This window comes from Penicillium hordei (genome assembly GCF_028827395.1).
Source record: "Penicillium hordei strain IBT 12815 chromosome Unknown utg000002l_segment0_segment0, whole genome shotgun sequence".
Taxonomy (NCBI): Eukaryota; Fungi; Ascomycota; class Eurotiomycetes; order Eurotiales; family Aspergillaceae; genus Penicillium; species Penicillium hordei.
In genome coordinates, this window is record NW_026623143.1 from 2959904 (window position 1) to 2974364 (window position 14461).

General features: G+C 49.4%; 6 protein-coding genes across 6 annotated transcripts; 3 read left to right on the top strand and 3 right to left on the bottom strand.

Moving 5' to 3' along the window:
• The first annotated feature begins 458 nt into the window (after positions 1-458).
• On the top strand, positions 459-2044 carry N7537_004438 (ubiquinol--cytochrome-c reductase catalytic subunit CYT1). Its single transcript, XM_056895495.1, has 5 exons — positions 459-733; positions 830-987; positions 1099-1161; positions 1230-1627; positions 1686-2044. Exons 1-5 carry the CDS (start codon positions 665-667, stop codon positions 1952-1954), a joined length of 957 nt encoding a protein of 318 aa, XP_056755243.1. The 5' UTR covers positions 459-664; the 3' UTR covers positions 1955-2044.
• Positions 2045-2444: 400 nt separating this feature from the next.
• On the bottom strand, positions 2445-3704 carry N7537_004439 (uncharacterized protein; the record flags this gene model as incomplete). The annotated part of the gene is made up of 1 exon (XM_056895496.1): positions 2445-3704. One exon carries the CDS (start codon positions 3702-3704, stop codon positions 2445-2447), a length of 1260 nt encoding a protein of 419 aa, XP_056755244.1.
• Positions 3705-4477: 773 nt separating this feature from the next.
• On the top strand, positions 4478-6992 carry N7537_004440 (uncharacterized protein; the record flags this gene model as incomplete). The annotated part of the gene is made up of 2 exons (XM_056895497.1): positions 4478-6712; positions 6762-6992. 2 exons carry the CDS (start codon positions 4478-4480, stop codon positions 6990-6992), a joined length of 2466 nt encoding a protein of 821 aa, XP_056755245.1.
• A 381-nt stretch (positions 6993-7373) lies between these two features.
• N7537_004441 (3-deoxy-7-phosphoheptulonate synthase) lies at positions 7374-8657 on the top strand (the record flags this gene model as incomplete). The annotated part of the gene is made up of 4 exons (XM_056895498.1): positions 7374-7379; positions 7438-7492; positions 7542-8447; positions 8506-8657. 4 exons carry the CDS (start codon positions 7374-7376, stop codon positions 8655-8657), a joined length of 1119 nt encoding a protein of 372 aa, XP_056755246.1.
• Positions 8658-9100: 443 nt separating this feature from the next.
• N7537_004442 (uncharacterized protein) lies at positions 9101-10735 on the bottom strand (the record flags this gene model as incomplete). Its single annotated transcript, XM_056895499.1, has 1 exon — positions 9101-10735. One exon carries the CDS (start codon positions 10733-10735, stop codon positions 9101-9103), a length of 1635 nt encoding a protein of 544 aa, XP_056755247.1.
• A 388-nt stretch (positions 10736-11123) lies between these two features.
• N7537_004443 (F-box protein) lies at positions 11124-13349 on the bottom strand (the record flags this gene model as incomplete). The annotated part of the gene is made up of 1 exon (XM_056895500.1): positions 11124-13349. One exon carries the CDS (start codon positions 13347-13349, stop codon positions 11124-11126), a length of 2226 nt encoding a protein of 741 aa, XP_056755248.1.
• Between the last annotated feature and the right edge of the window lie 1112 nt (positions 13350-14461).

Sequence of the window (14461 nt, forward strand, 5' to 3'; positions counted from 1 at the left end):
ACTATCAGAGAAGTAAATATAAACAGGCAAGTGGAATTCTTCCTGATATTATAATAATTGCAATACGAACTGATGTAGCTAAACATTACTAGCTATAGTAAATAGGGACTTAGCTATGTATGTATAGAGGTACGAAGAAGATACCGACATACCCCGACCATTGAGGAAGATGGTATATATTAGGGAAAAGGTGGGCTGGTGGTATATATACATATATAGCTAGTAGTTGGTAAGCCGATCTGAAGATCTTCTAGCTATATTCGAATAGAACAACCGGTGTTCCGGTGATGCGTGTTTTTCTCGGTGAATCCCGGGATACGCACAACCGGAAGAAAAAAAAAACGACAACACAGGACCAGAGAAAGACAAAGAAGCTATGGACAGAATATGAGGATTTATTATAATCAACTAGTAAATTTTATATAGATCAATTCATCGTAAGTCGGCAGAATTGTGATGTTCCGAGAGTCGGTTTTCTAGCGTGGCCGGGAGCCAATCAGAGCAAGGGGGTAATCATCAATGTCAAGTTTCTTCGACTTCGACCTCAACCTCCAGCACCTCTCTCCTGTACCATCCCCCCTCCTCTCCCCACCCACCCCTCTCTCGCTTTGGCGATACAGCACCCATTCCCAATCAAATTCAATTGCTTGGGTTAAACTTCGTCATGCTGGGACGTTCCATTTTGCGCGCGTCCAACCGGGCCATCGCTCGCCAGTCCCTCGGGAAGTCCACGGTACGCCCTTACCCCATTGACCTTCACGGAAGAGGACGATCGATTCCTTGAATGTCAATTGGATCACAGAAGGGTTCTGTTGCTAACCTTCAACAGCGTGCCTCTTCCACCGCCGCCGGCGCCGAGGCCGCCAGCTCCCCCTTCTACCTCACACTCACTGCTGCGCTTGCAACTGCCGCCGCCGCCGGTTCCACCGCATGGTACTACCACCTCTATGGCCAGGAGGCCTTCGCCATGACACCTGCTGAGGAGGGGTGAGTGAACTTGTCCAGGAGGATCGCCGTCCTTGTTGGCTTCGCCGCAGCCGAACATTGTGCGATCCATGTTGAGAACAATGGTGGAAGCTAACAGGTGATTTTACCTAGACTCCACGCTACTCAGTACCCTTGGGTGCACGAGCGCTTCAACAAGACCTTCGATCACGCCGCGTGAGTGCTCTCTCCCCAAAGTCATATTTTTGCTCTCGCCAGTTTGCATTGTACTGACCCCGTCCAAGTCTCCGCCGTGGTTTCCAGGTCTACCGTGAGGTTTGCGCCTCCTGCCACTCCCTCACTCGTGTCCCATGGCGCTCAATGGTCGGAACCATGCACACCGTCGACGAGATGAAGGCCTTCGCCGAGGAGCAGGAGTACGACACCGAGCCCAACAACGAGGGCAACATCGAGAAGCGCCCCGGCAAGCTCTCCGATTACATTCCCGCACCCTACCCCAACGAGGAGGCCGCACGTGCCGCCAACGGTGGTGCTCTTCCTCCCGATCTCAGCTTGATCACCAAGGGCCGTCACGGTGGCTGCAACTACATCTTCAGCTTGCTCACCGGTTACCCCGATGAGCCTCCCGCTGGTGCTGCCGTCGCCGAGGGCATGAACTTCAACCCTTACTTCCCCGGTACCGGTACGTAACGATAATTTCATAACATTGTTTCTTTTTAGCGTTTCTGACTCAGTGACAGGTATTGCTATGGGCCGTGTCCTGTTCGACGGTGTTGTCGAGTACGAGGACGGTACCCCCGCCACCACCTCCCAGATGGCCAAGGACGTCGTCGAGTTCCTGAACTGGTCCGCCGAGCCTGAGATGGACGAGCGCAAGAAGATGGGTGTCAAGTCCGTTGCCCTCCTGACCGGTCTCTTCGCCATCTCCGTCTGGGTCAAGCGCTACAAGTGGGCCCCTCTCAAGACCCGCAAGATCGTGTACAGCCCCCCGATCGGCCCCCGCCGTTAAATTTGCAGCAAGGCCTTTTCTTGAGTGGGAGAATGTGAGAGGCTGAAGAGGCCGGTACGCCTTGGGGAACCCATACCACATCCCCGGTTTTGACACAGGACAGGTACTTCAAAGAGGCCTCTCTGTCTCGTCATTTTTTGTGTCTATCTATTGGTCGCTGTGTCTGTGTTTTGTTAGAACGCTCCCCGAACACCTGTATCTGTATCCTAGATATATTCTTTTTTTCATTTCCTTTCGAAAACTGTGTGCTTCGAGGAGTCATCTGAATTTAATTTCCTTTGTGATTATGACAGATGAGAGACCGTTACATATATCTCAGTCTCTAAAGTTGCATTTTATGCCTGTACTGTGCATGACTGTATCAGGAATATGATATGGTATGTTCTGTGACTTGGCAATGAGATGAGTGGTGTACAGTGATCATTTTCTAATTGTATATGCAAGAATCTACGCGGCTATAAAATCCATCAAAAAAGGCCCAGAAGCAACTTCAGGCCGGGATATCATCTAGAGTCCGCTCGCCATCCCCAAAGACAGGAGCAAAGAAATAGTCATAGCTATTCCATATCCCCGCAAACACGATATTGGCCAGAGCCACCAGCCACGGCGGAATACGACCATCAGGACCTGCGAATATCCTGGATAATGCCAAAGTCAAAATCAACCAAGGCGCCCACAGAGCCAGGAAGATCACCTTCCCGATCTTCTGGCGCGTAGTTGTGATATGGTAAGTTTTGATCTGCGCAAGATATTCTTGATATGAAACAGGCAGGCCATGTTCCACAGCGCCAGTCTTGATCAGCCCAAGGTAGCGGGCAGAGGGCTGAGCGTAGTTAGGATCGGGCCGGAAATGCAAGCAGACGGTATACCACCACGACAGTTTTGAACCACTGGGTGGCAGCGCGAGATCGCCTTTCTGGGATTGCGATTTAATGCGAGCATTCTCCGCAGCTGGTGAGAGCAGGGTGCGTGCCTTGAAAGCCGGTGTAGTTGGGTAATCCGGGACGGGGTCGGAAGGCTTGTAGGATTTAGAGAAGGGATGGCAGTCGATGACACAGTCGCGGTATCCACGACCTCCGCCCTCTGTCGCGATAATCTTCGCGTAGTCGGCTAGTGTGACTTCGTAGACGACTCCGACTAGAGGTTTGTGCCATCGACGCTTGTCACAACTAGAGACTACCTCTACCTGATGTGTCTGACCCATGAGCGCTGCCTTCTCTGACAGATACTCACTGTCCGACACATCCGTCTCGTCATCTTGTAGTTCGGTCTCGTCGTATGCTGGAGGAGAAATATCTCTGTATTGTGTCCCTGCGAAACAGGGCTCTGCATACGGTATTCCCGGAAGATCGAAGGTGAGACGGAGTTCGGGGACAAGCACACAGATCTGCGATAGTGGTTTGATGCCGCGCACTCCGCGGAAAGTCTTGGAAGCTAGGTTTGACCCATACGCGAGGTAGAGAACTGTCTCATCCTTAGCGACGGTTTCCGACACACCAATCCCGTGTTCCTGCTGCGTAGAAATCTGCTCAGGAAGAGTTTCGTCTTGATCGAGGGAAGCGGCAGCGTATGAGGCTCGACGACGTTCAACATTCGTTCTGGGAATAGGGTCGGTGTCGAGTTCGACACTCGGAGGCTTAACAAGAAAAGCAGGGAGAAGACTTCGAAGCCGGTCTAGAGTCTCGGTTGCATTGAACCGGCATCGAGGAGCTGGCACCTCTTCGTCGGTTTGTGGCGCTTGTTGTGCCATTGTGTAGACCTATAACGCAATATTGGGCGTATGAACGTGAGACCTGTGACTTACCGGGAAATTAGGCATAAGTTTAATTGCTTATAAAGTAGCCGCATCCATGGATGAATGTATTGTCAGCGAACCAGATCGAATGCCGGCGATTATTAATCCGTGGGCGGATCGCGGAGCTTGCACGGGCCGATCGGGATCTTCGATTGAAGATGAATTCATTCTGAGGGCCATTTTAAAGTCATTAATTATGAGGGTTGGGAAGTCAAGGATGGTAGTTTGGATCTCTGAGGAGTATGGGGAAGAATATTATGGGGAAGCAAGGTGCTTTACATATGATCTCAAATATGCGACGAGCACGCAAGTTGAGATAAAAATAGAACACTTTGCTTCCCCAGAATCTACTAGTTTTTATCAATCTCGGCAATTTTCGATCTATTCAAGGGCAAGTAGGCTAACAATAATATAGATTATTCAAGAACATAGCTATGAATATACTCGCACTCAGGCAGCTGTAAGAGGATCAACAGAAATCAACTAAAACCTGGCTACCTTGATCATATCTGCAAATCAACTTTTCATTATGTACGATCTATATTCATTTCATTATCCATGGATGTGTATAATAGTAGGACATTTGAAGTTATAGCTGAGGTATCATGTGATCTTTGCCGTATGCTGGAGCCGACCTTAGTTCAGCACCCTCATCAGCTGGGTCTGGAGACCTGCCTTTCGTTCACATCCCATCTCCATGTTCTGACTCCAAGTGTATGATAGCAACCATGAACCCAGATCGGGGCTCATCTGCACCAATCAATCCAGACACAGGAAGTAAGGCGATTGTAAAAGATCCAGCGACTTCGGAATACGGCCTCACAAGCCCAGGCCGCCAAAAGCCAAAAGCCCCTCCACCCCAGCCTTCGGAGTCGAAGATTGTTCGATTAAAGCTCACAAAACCAAGGCAGCCCAAACCCAAACCCCAAGAAGTGGACTGGGATGAAGATCTTCGCCCTACACCCAATGAAACAGTTGGGAATAAAGGGACCCATGGAGGAACCTCCGTTGCCGATACAGACCCGAGCCGACTGAAGACAGTTGACAGAAAGAAAGGAAGCAAGCGAGCAATGCCACCAAAGCCCCAGACAGCCTCGGTTAAACGCAGGAAATCGAACACGAGGAAGAGCACTACTACCAAAGAGGGCAGCACCAAAGGGCCACAATTGCCATTGAAAACGCTTGCTGCAAGCGTTTTGCCTCCTGCAGCCCCTCTGGATAATAGCAGGCCGTCTGACATGAGCCCTACGGACGGGCGAAGCAAAGATTATGTGACGAAGCGCAATGGAAATGTGCCCGAAGCTTCCCATCAAACTTCGCCACCGAAAGATGGCCACAACAAGCATGGAAATAACAACAAGGGGGATGTGATCGTTGAGATAAGAAGCTGCACATCGGTGACAACTGATTCATCCTCGGATTTCGAAGATCATGGCAAAGGGCCGTCTCGTACTTCGAAAGTTAGCATCCTAGAGCATCGGTCACAGTCCAACGGAGAAACAAATAAAAGCAACCCTGTTCATGTGATGTCCCAGCTATCTTCAAGTTCCGACATCGATCTCAGAGGACCGCCGCGCACGACTACTTCAAAGGTCACCATCCTGGAGTCAAGGGCACTTCGAAAGGGACAAAGCAGCCAAACCAAGGCGGCTCATGAAAAGAGTCGTCCTAAACACCATGGTAGAGCAGAGAGTGTTGGCAACAAGCTGATGCTTGCGCTCCATGGAGCAGAGTCTCCTCAGGATGAACCAGTCAATGATCCAACTGTACCTCTCATCATCTCATCTGATCCAGTGCAACCAGAGGAATCCCCCCCAAAGCAGCAGTCCGATAAAATGCCGATCGAAACAGTGTTGGCACTCCCAGCGATTGAAAGCGTACCGGGCAGAACAATTCTAATTGAAATGCACCAAAACCAAACCGAGCCTAAGACTGTCAATCCAGCATTGATTGCCAAAACCCTTCCGCCCAAAGAAGAGCCGATGCAACAGGCAGATGACGCAGGCTTCTGGAAGCTGCTGGGAGATGACAGGTTGACAACTACAGCGAGCTCTTCAGAATTTGAATCTGGCAGAGGCTTGATGGGGGCCGGTCCTTCAATTCTTGATTACCACATGGAAATGGAACATATCCCCGGATTTGCAACCTTGCAACCTATGAGATCCGAACCAACCGCCTCTTCACACGTCACAAACCTCTGCGAAAGCCAGGCTGATAGCTCGTCAGAGCCGTCAAATGTAGGGAAATTCGATGATCTCACAGCAGGACGGATTGATGGACATGGATCCAGCCATACTCCGGAATCTCAAAAGCGCCTTCTTAATAATGAATCCCTAATGGAACTGAATTCTACGTCTCCCGAACCCCCAAAATCGGTCCCAAAGACCAGCATTGTCGACAGCAATGGTAGTCCTCGACTCATGCCTCAGTCAGCCAAGAGCATGGTTGTGCCTCAGCTTGACCTGGATGGCGAAAAGGCCCACGAAGAGACAACCAGCGTCACCGACATTAGTCCAAGTGAATACGATGGAGACTCGTGTAGTCTTTCCACCGAGAGTAAATATGAAGGGGTCATGTGGACCAAGTTCCAGAGAGACATGTTCCTGGAATACGGGATCCAAACGGAGAAACTGGAGAGATCTCACCAATGGCCGCCGCTGAAAAAGCACCACCCATTGTTTTCTCAGGAGGATACTGCTGATGGGGCCAAATTCGAGAAAGCATCGACGATTGGACGAAGTTCTTCACAGAGAACGCTCGACGAGAGAGCATTAGGTGATGCTCCTTCAAAGAATCATGGGTACCTTGATCAATCATTCCGAACTGATATATCGGCATCAACACAGCCAGCTGGTAAGTCGCATCAAGCATCTACGGTGGACGGTCATGACGATATGGAATGGATATCAACTTTGCAAGTGGCGCAGAAGGACGCACACCACCTGCTTCAACAAACCAATTCGGTTAGTCGAAACTCCTTACTTGAATAGGACCTCGTTAACTAGGATTTAGCATTTGTCCACTCAGCTGGCGGCGGAAAAGGCCACCGTCAGTCGAGTCCTGGAGATCTACCGAGAGGGGTGTAGTCGGATCCTTGATGATCTGTTCGAGGCGCAAGAAGCACGAATACAGCTGTACCGGCAACAAATGCAATCCATCAAGGAACAACATGCAGATATATGCCAAGACCTGGTTCGTGGACTGCAGGAGCTTGATCGTCGAGTGCAACAAGGACCAATCTGAAAGATGGGTGGGCAGAGGGGTGAAATCACAGGTTACATATATTATCTCGAGGGTGACACAAGGCTGAGCAGTATTGCATGCAAGGGATCGGATTCTTATACCAATATCATATGATATTAATATGTTTAAGTCCACATCCACAAATTTTTTTATAAATGGGACCGCCGTGATTGGAACTCCAGCGCCGGGTTAGATTCACCGAGGATCACGTGGAAATCCTTTATACTCTAAAGTGCTTTTGACTCATTCACCAGCTATTTCTTTTTATTTTCTAATTTTTAACAAATTGTTATTCTCTTGTTCACTGCAATTACCTTAATTCCTCTTAGTTGCTCTTCAAAACCTCCCCTTCCCATCTTTACCCTGCCTACCCCTCCTCCGATGTCGGTGAGTCAAGCCCCTCTATTGATTTTAAATTTCACCCTTCTGACGTCGCCAATTCCAGTTCTTCATTGATAACCCTAACGTGGGAAACCACAGCCATTTGGAAGACTCTCGCAGTAAGTCCGGCTCTCATTTTTACTCTTAATTGGTCTCTAACAGCTATAGTTCTCGGCTACAACCCTCTCACCCCTCCCAATCTTCTCCAGCATGAGATCGCATTGACCGAAAAGTCACGACAGACCGTCCTCAATGGACGCAATGAAGCCGTCGAGATCGTCCATGGCACAGATACCAAGCGTCAGCGTCTGATGGTTGTCATCGGACCATGCTCCATCCACGACCCGGAAATGGCCCTCGAATACTGCGATCGTCTACTGAAGATGAAGGAGAAGTACGCCGACGAGCTGCTGATTGTCATGCGCTCGTACCTCGAGAAGCCCCGCACAACAGTCGGCTGGAAGGGCCTGATCAACGACCCCGATATCGACAACAGCTTCCAGATCAACAAGGGTCTCCGCGTATCGCGCCAGCTCTTCGTCGACTTGACCAACAAGGGCATGCCCATCGCCAGCGAGATGCTCGACACAATCTCCCCCCAGTTCTTGGCCGATTGTCTGTCCATCGGTGCTGTCGGTGCGCGTACCACTGAGTCCCAGGTCCACCGTGAGCTTTCATCCGGTCTGTCCTTCCCCGTCGGATTCAAGAACGGTACCGACGGCTCGCTCGATGTCGCTGTTGATGCGATTGGCTCTGTCAAGCACCCCCACCACTTCCTGTCTGTCACAAAGCCCGGTGTTGTCTCTATCGTGGGAACAGTCGGTAACCCTGATTGCTTCGTTATCCTTCGTGGAGGCAAGAAGGGCCCTAACTACGATGCTGCTAGCATCGCGGATGCTAAGTCTAAGCTCAGTGCAAAGGGCATGCGTCCCCGTCTTATGGTTGACTGCAGCCACGGTAACTCTGAGAAGAACCACAAGAACCAGCCTAAGGTCGCTGCTGTGCTTGCTGAGCAGCTTGCCGCCGGTGAGGATGCTATTATGGGTGTTATGATTGAGAGTAACATCAACGAGGGTGAGTCTTTTGCAGATTTTGCTATATATAGAAAGTTGTTTATACTGACCTACGCTAGGCAACCAGAAGGTCCCCGCAGAGGGCAAGGCCGGTCTCAAGTACGGTGTCAGTATCACAGATGCTTGCATCAACTGGGAGGATACCGAGTCAGTATTGGAGACTCTGGCTCAAGGTGTTCGCGCTCGTCGCGAGAAATCGGAAACAAAATAAGCTGTTTTGAGATATTCAAGTTAAATTACGACGGGGCATTTCTTAAGCGTGTCAAAGTGGATAAAAAGTTCAATGATTTTACTTCTTTCGGCCTTGAAGCTCAACACGTTCCACCTTAGGGCAATTTTGCTGCTACGGCTTCCTTTTTTTTCCCTTTTAATATATAGCGAAGTTCCACTTATATTATTGTACATTATACGCATTCTCATTTTATAGTGGAGATATGGGGCCGAAATTAGCCCTATGCCGTCATCAGGGTCCACGGCCACGCACCTCGTTGAAGCCGACCTCGGAACTTGGCCTAAAATCCTTATATATCTTGACTGGAAGATCACTAGAGGAAATAAGAAGAGGAGATGGATCGCATTCGCTATGGAGACATCTTGGAATAATGAAATTACATGCGGGGGAATCAGTTGGATATGCGTCGAGTTGGCATTGGTTCAATTCGCATCAGTTGCATTCTCACTAGTTGACACCCTATTTAATGGTGTGATTGATGTTGTTCTTGAATATCGAGGCATGCTTGCGGGGAGCTCATCGACCCCAACGAACGGCCAAGGGAACTGGTGAATGACGTTGTCTACCAAGGTCACACTCCTTAACATGAAAGCAGGTGTGCAGTCACTATATCGAGAAAACAGATTGTATCCTTTCCTGAGACAGAATAGGCTCATTGCTTCCCGCTTAACCAAGTGGGCGTACTTAAAACCGTCGGGGAAGCCCATGGCAGTGAGTTCCCGATCATCATACTCATTCTGTCCTTGGTAGGAGAATGTCCTAAGAGAAGGATGGGAGCCACGCTGCTTGTGTACCATAAATGTCTCTAATGTTTGAAGTGTTTCCATTTCGAATATAATTGGGTGCGGGGCTCCCCAGAGATCCGGCCGTATGTGAAGGGCTTCGAGAGTGAGTGGCAGTACATCTTGAAGTTCGTAGGGCGTTGTACCCCAGCCGATGAGAAAGTTGAGTGGTAAAGATGCTGTTTTCAGTTTGGGGAACCTCTTCAAGATGCCACGAAATGGCGCACCAGTTTCATCCGCCATACGCAGACGGAAGGTTTCTACACAACATGGGGGAAGCTCCACACTGATAGAAAGGTGTTCGATTGCTTGACCCGAAGTTTCCAAGGAATGAAGGAGGCATTTAGGGTCCCTGAGAAACTCGGCTGTTGCCCGGCATTTGTAGGACATGCCCACATGCAAGGACTCCAGATATGGCACCTGAGACACCAGTGCGGCGATGTCCTCAGGTAAAACACGTGTCTTGGCAATGACAAGAGTGCGCAGGTTTGGCAAATTCAAGGACTTTTTCGGAATCTCCGTAGGGGAGACACAAATTCCCTCCACACCATGGAGCCAAAACTCAAGAATCTTCAAGGAAGGAAGGTGGAACCAGGGGACAAATTGACAAGTTCTGCCGATTCTGATCGGTTCACCGTCGCGGGGCTTTTTGAGAGGAAGATTGCTTCCATAGTCGGCCATTTCTAATTTTGAGAAGCGACTTAATATGCCAGGGGGTGCATTGCCAAAGAGAGAATGATGCAACATCTCCCCAGGAAAGCCCCCTTCAAGCACGAATGAGTAGTCTAGTCGAAGGCTGCGAAGGTTGTGGAGTTGCGAGATCAGCAGTGTGGCGTAGACGTAGGCGTCTCCATCAAACAGTCGTGTGATCCATTTCGTATCGAATTTTGCCGAGAATTTTGCGTCTCGAACAACCTTCCGGGCCCATCTCAAAGTGGGCCTAAACTGTAGCATCATCTTGCCCCAGTCAACTGCTCCTTTGGGGATGCGAAGCTCTGTCCCCTCCTGTGATTCCATATCCCACCATACGAAACTGACATGCCGGATGTAGGAAGCCAACTTTGGTCGCACGGAGATAGTCCGGAGAAGGAGCAAAATTCTATGGATCGGGGGATTCTTCCAGTCCCAGTGGATTGATCGATACAAGAAAGGCTCAGCTGAAACACGGGTGTCGCGAGAAACATGTGACAGGTTATTTAAATCCTGCTGTGGTAGACGCTCTAGTATCTCTAACCAGCAGTCGTGAGGGAGGTTGGCGAGGGGAGTTGAATCCATTGTAGATGGCTGCGAATTTTGTGCAAGAAAGCTAGATGAAAGTGATAAGCATAATTTATTGACACAATCCATGGATATCAACTTACTATCAATTTATGTCAAACGTGGAAGTCGCCTGCAAAAGTCTCTCAAGAGGGACTCTGAAAGGAGAAAAGACAGTGAAAGGTGAGAAGAGGGAAGGAGTAGATGAAGCGGGATAAATAAAAGAGACAGATTGGATGGAAAAGAGTGAGGAGAGAATGGAAGAAGAGAGATGAATGATGAAAGGAGAGAAGAGAAGAGAGGAGGAGGAGGAGAAAGAAGAGGAAAGAGGAAGCGGAAGGAAGCCAAAATCAGCTAAAAGGACATGGGACTTAACATCTGATAATAGTATATATTCACATATATTTTAATACAAGGGAATCTTAAAATCTATAATGCAAGCTGCAAAAGATGAACGCCGAACAGATGGATCCTGATGTATACCATGAACACCAGCAGCACAAGGCTTGACATCAACTCCAGCCGAATAGCGACCAGCACCATATCGACCTGCAAACCCAGTCCTCGCTTCCTCGAACTTCCGTTTCCTAGAAACCCCCAGGCCACCTAGACCAACCCTCGGAACGATACCAAGATCTTTCAACTCCCCATCAGAACCAACACCAAGAGACTGTGTGGGAGCATCACCAATATCAACATCCAAAACAGTGCCTTTTCCATCCTCCCCAAAAGCCCAAACCCTAACTCCACCCTGGGAAGACTGCAAAGCAAGCTCCACAGTCCCCTTGACGGACCCAATCTCCTTGCCATAGATCTTAAACGGCCACATCATAGCCGTAGGACGATAGGAGACCGACAAAAGGAACTCCCAATCCCCATTTTGGTTCTGCACCAGACTCTCACGCCGCTTGCGGGACCGCTCCGAGTCAACGTACCAGTCAAGTGCAAGATCGCTGGCACCCATTATACCGTCACCTTGACGTTCACGCTCTTTGCGGATCACGTTGAATACGTCCAAGGGGATGGAGTACAGCACGAGGCGGTCACCATAGGCTGCGACAACACGGAGACCCCAGCGGAGGTCGGAGCCCGCAGTGAAGGTTGTTGGGATTGGGAGGTCTGCTGGAGGCGGAGTTGTGTTTAAGGGGGATGGGGATGGGGGTGGTGTCTTGGTCTGTCCGTCTTGGGTATTTGAGAACGGCGGCGGAACGCAGACGAATGCGCGGGTTAGGCTTGTTGGCCCGCCGATTGGAGCGTCGGTCCCGATGCATAGTAGCTTTGTGCGTGGCTCGATGAACATGATGTGGAAACCGTCGTTGATGGGGACGGCACGATAGTGGTGGCAGTGTGTTGCGCGGACAAAACTGCGGGATGGGGCGTGGGGAATGCGGCGGCGATTGAAGGACTGGATGTCTGCGAGGAAATGGAATTGGTTGTTTTTTGGGTCGTGTTTTGGGGATGATGTCGAATAGGATGAAGATGAAGGGGAGGGTGAAGGGGGGCATTTGCATTCGTGCAAGCCCGATCCGGATAGTGAGGAAATGAGACGTAGCTCGCTGGGTGTTTCTGAGCTACTTGGAAGGAAATGAAGGATTTCGGAGGGTTGGGGGAGGGTGAAGTGTTTGCGTTGTTCGTTGCGCTTTGTTTCGCTCACGCTGTGGATTTCGATGCCCGCGGCGCAGCCGAAGGCGACAATAGGCCGACCAGGACAGAGGGCAACCGTTCGTGGTGGGTTGTCCACTGTGCAGATGTTGTAGAAGAAGTGGCGGGATGAGGTGGGCATTTTGCTATTGGAGTGAGATCCCTTGGTAGCTGAGTCTTTGGCCCAAGACATATCCAAGTTGCAGATCATGCCGACGCGGTTGCGAAGCAATGCAGCGATGGTGAACTGGGGCTTGCTGGTATCTATGGCGGCCGAAATAATATCGAACGGACATGAGATACGCGAGACAAGCGCCAAGTTATCATCGCTAAAGTTTGTTGCAGATGTTGGCCTAGACTTTCGACCCGAAAGACAATAAATATAGATCATACAGCCTGTCGTCACGAGTAGATAGTTGCTGCAACTGCTAATGCTGAAAGTTGACACCCCGGACCCTTTGCCTTCGGTCATCTGCAAAACTGACTGAAGTCGAGTGCGGCGGGATGTTCTTGTAGAACCAGAGAGACTTGAAAAGTCTACCACCGCTGTAGTCAAAAAGCCCGACTTCTCGACATTCAACTTCCGCCCAGAAAGGAGACATTCTGTCGCAAAGCGGCGGCTCATTCTCCAGACCTCGCTCTCATCTAACCGGGAGATGCGTGGCATTTGGCAGTCTTGCAACCATGCGTCCCACCACCCTGCTCTTTTAAGCATGTTTTCAAGTAGCCTGTGGTTCAGGCTAGTCCGCATCCACTGTGAGCATGTTCGCCGGGCATTGTCGAAGTCCCGCGGTGTCAGCATGGAGAAAATATCCAGTAGGATCTCAGCTGGTGCAATATTTGCAGCGGGAGGGGACGATTTGCTCGTCGAATTGCATTTCGAGGGTTGTTGACCCTGTAACATGTACCTTGTCACAGACCTATTCAAATTCGAGGGTATTGCCCTCGTCGACCTTCGTTTGGTGTGCGTGATGGAGGCATTCGTGGACATTTGATGGGTCCAGTCTTGACTAGCAGACCGCAGCGCAGGCATGCTGATATACCCTTCTAGCAAAGGTAATGATCGGATTTTCACCACTGGATCCCAGTCTCTTGTTCAATTCCAGCACATGGCTTGGAAATTGGGAAATTTGAATTTGTATCAAATGTGAATTTGACGGCAATTAATCGATTGGTGCCCAGAACAGAAGTGCCTTAAGCAGTTGAAATACACCAAGTAGCAAGATCCAAGATCACAATTGAGTGACGCAAAGACCCGAGGAAAAGAGATCTCTCTAGACAACCAAGTCTTCACAGCACTAAGTGTTCAGCTGAGGATGAATCGTCTAGAACACTAGTAAGCCCACTGATCTGCAATCTCTCGAGCCCGAACTTCCAGTAATTTTAATTCAAAAGAAGAAAATCCACTCACTTTTAAGAAAGGTCTATACACAGGTCCACGATAATAGAGTTTGAATGAAGTACGTGCTAAGTGCAAGGTTGTATTGGCCTCACGTCTGAAAGCGGTGCAGCGACGGGAATTTGATACGACAAAATGAAACCCGAGAGATTCGAGGGCGAGGCAAGGGCTGACTTGTTTAATTAAATACTGCACCTCACCATTTCCAGAAGCGATAACTAAATCAACTAAGTTTACCGGCTGGTTAATTTCAATTACAATTTACCGTTCTGACGTCGACACTTCGACAAAGTAGACGGAGTTTAGGGCACCTGAGATGTACCTCGCGGAAATCCGACAAAAAGTGGACAAAAAGTGGAAAAGTGGATCACGTCAAGACACATGTAAGAAACGTATCTACCTATTTAGGTAGATGATTAATACTGGTACAATTACAATCAGTGTAGTCATGCATTAAATGCAGCTACTGTCATTCCATATTGGAATGGACTGGGGAGCTGGAGGCAACGGGGTTTAGGCTTTGAGGATCCATGGGCCTAACTACTAAGCTTAACTTTATGCATCGACTTATTCCCTTCCCTTCCACGGTTCAATTCAATCATCGTAGCAGCCCTAGATCCCGGTTACAATCAAAGAAACCTCCCCTTCAATGTTCAAAAGGAACCGAAAACCAAAAAAACCCACTATCAATCTGCAACATTGAC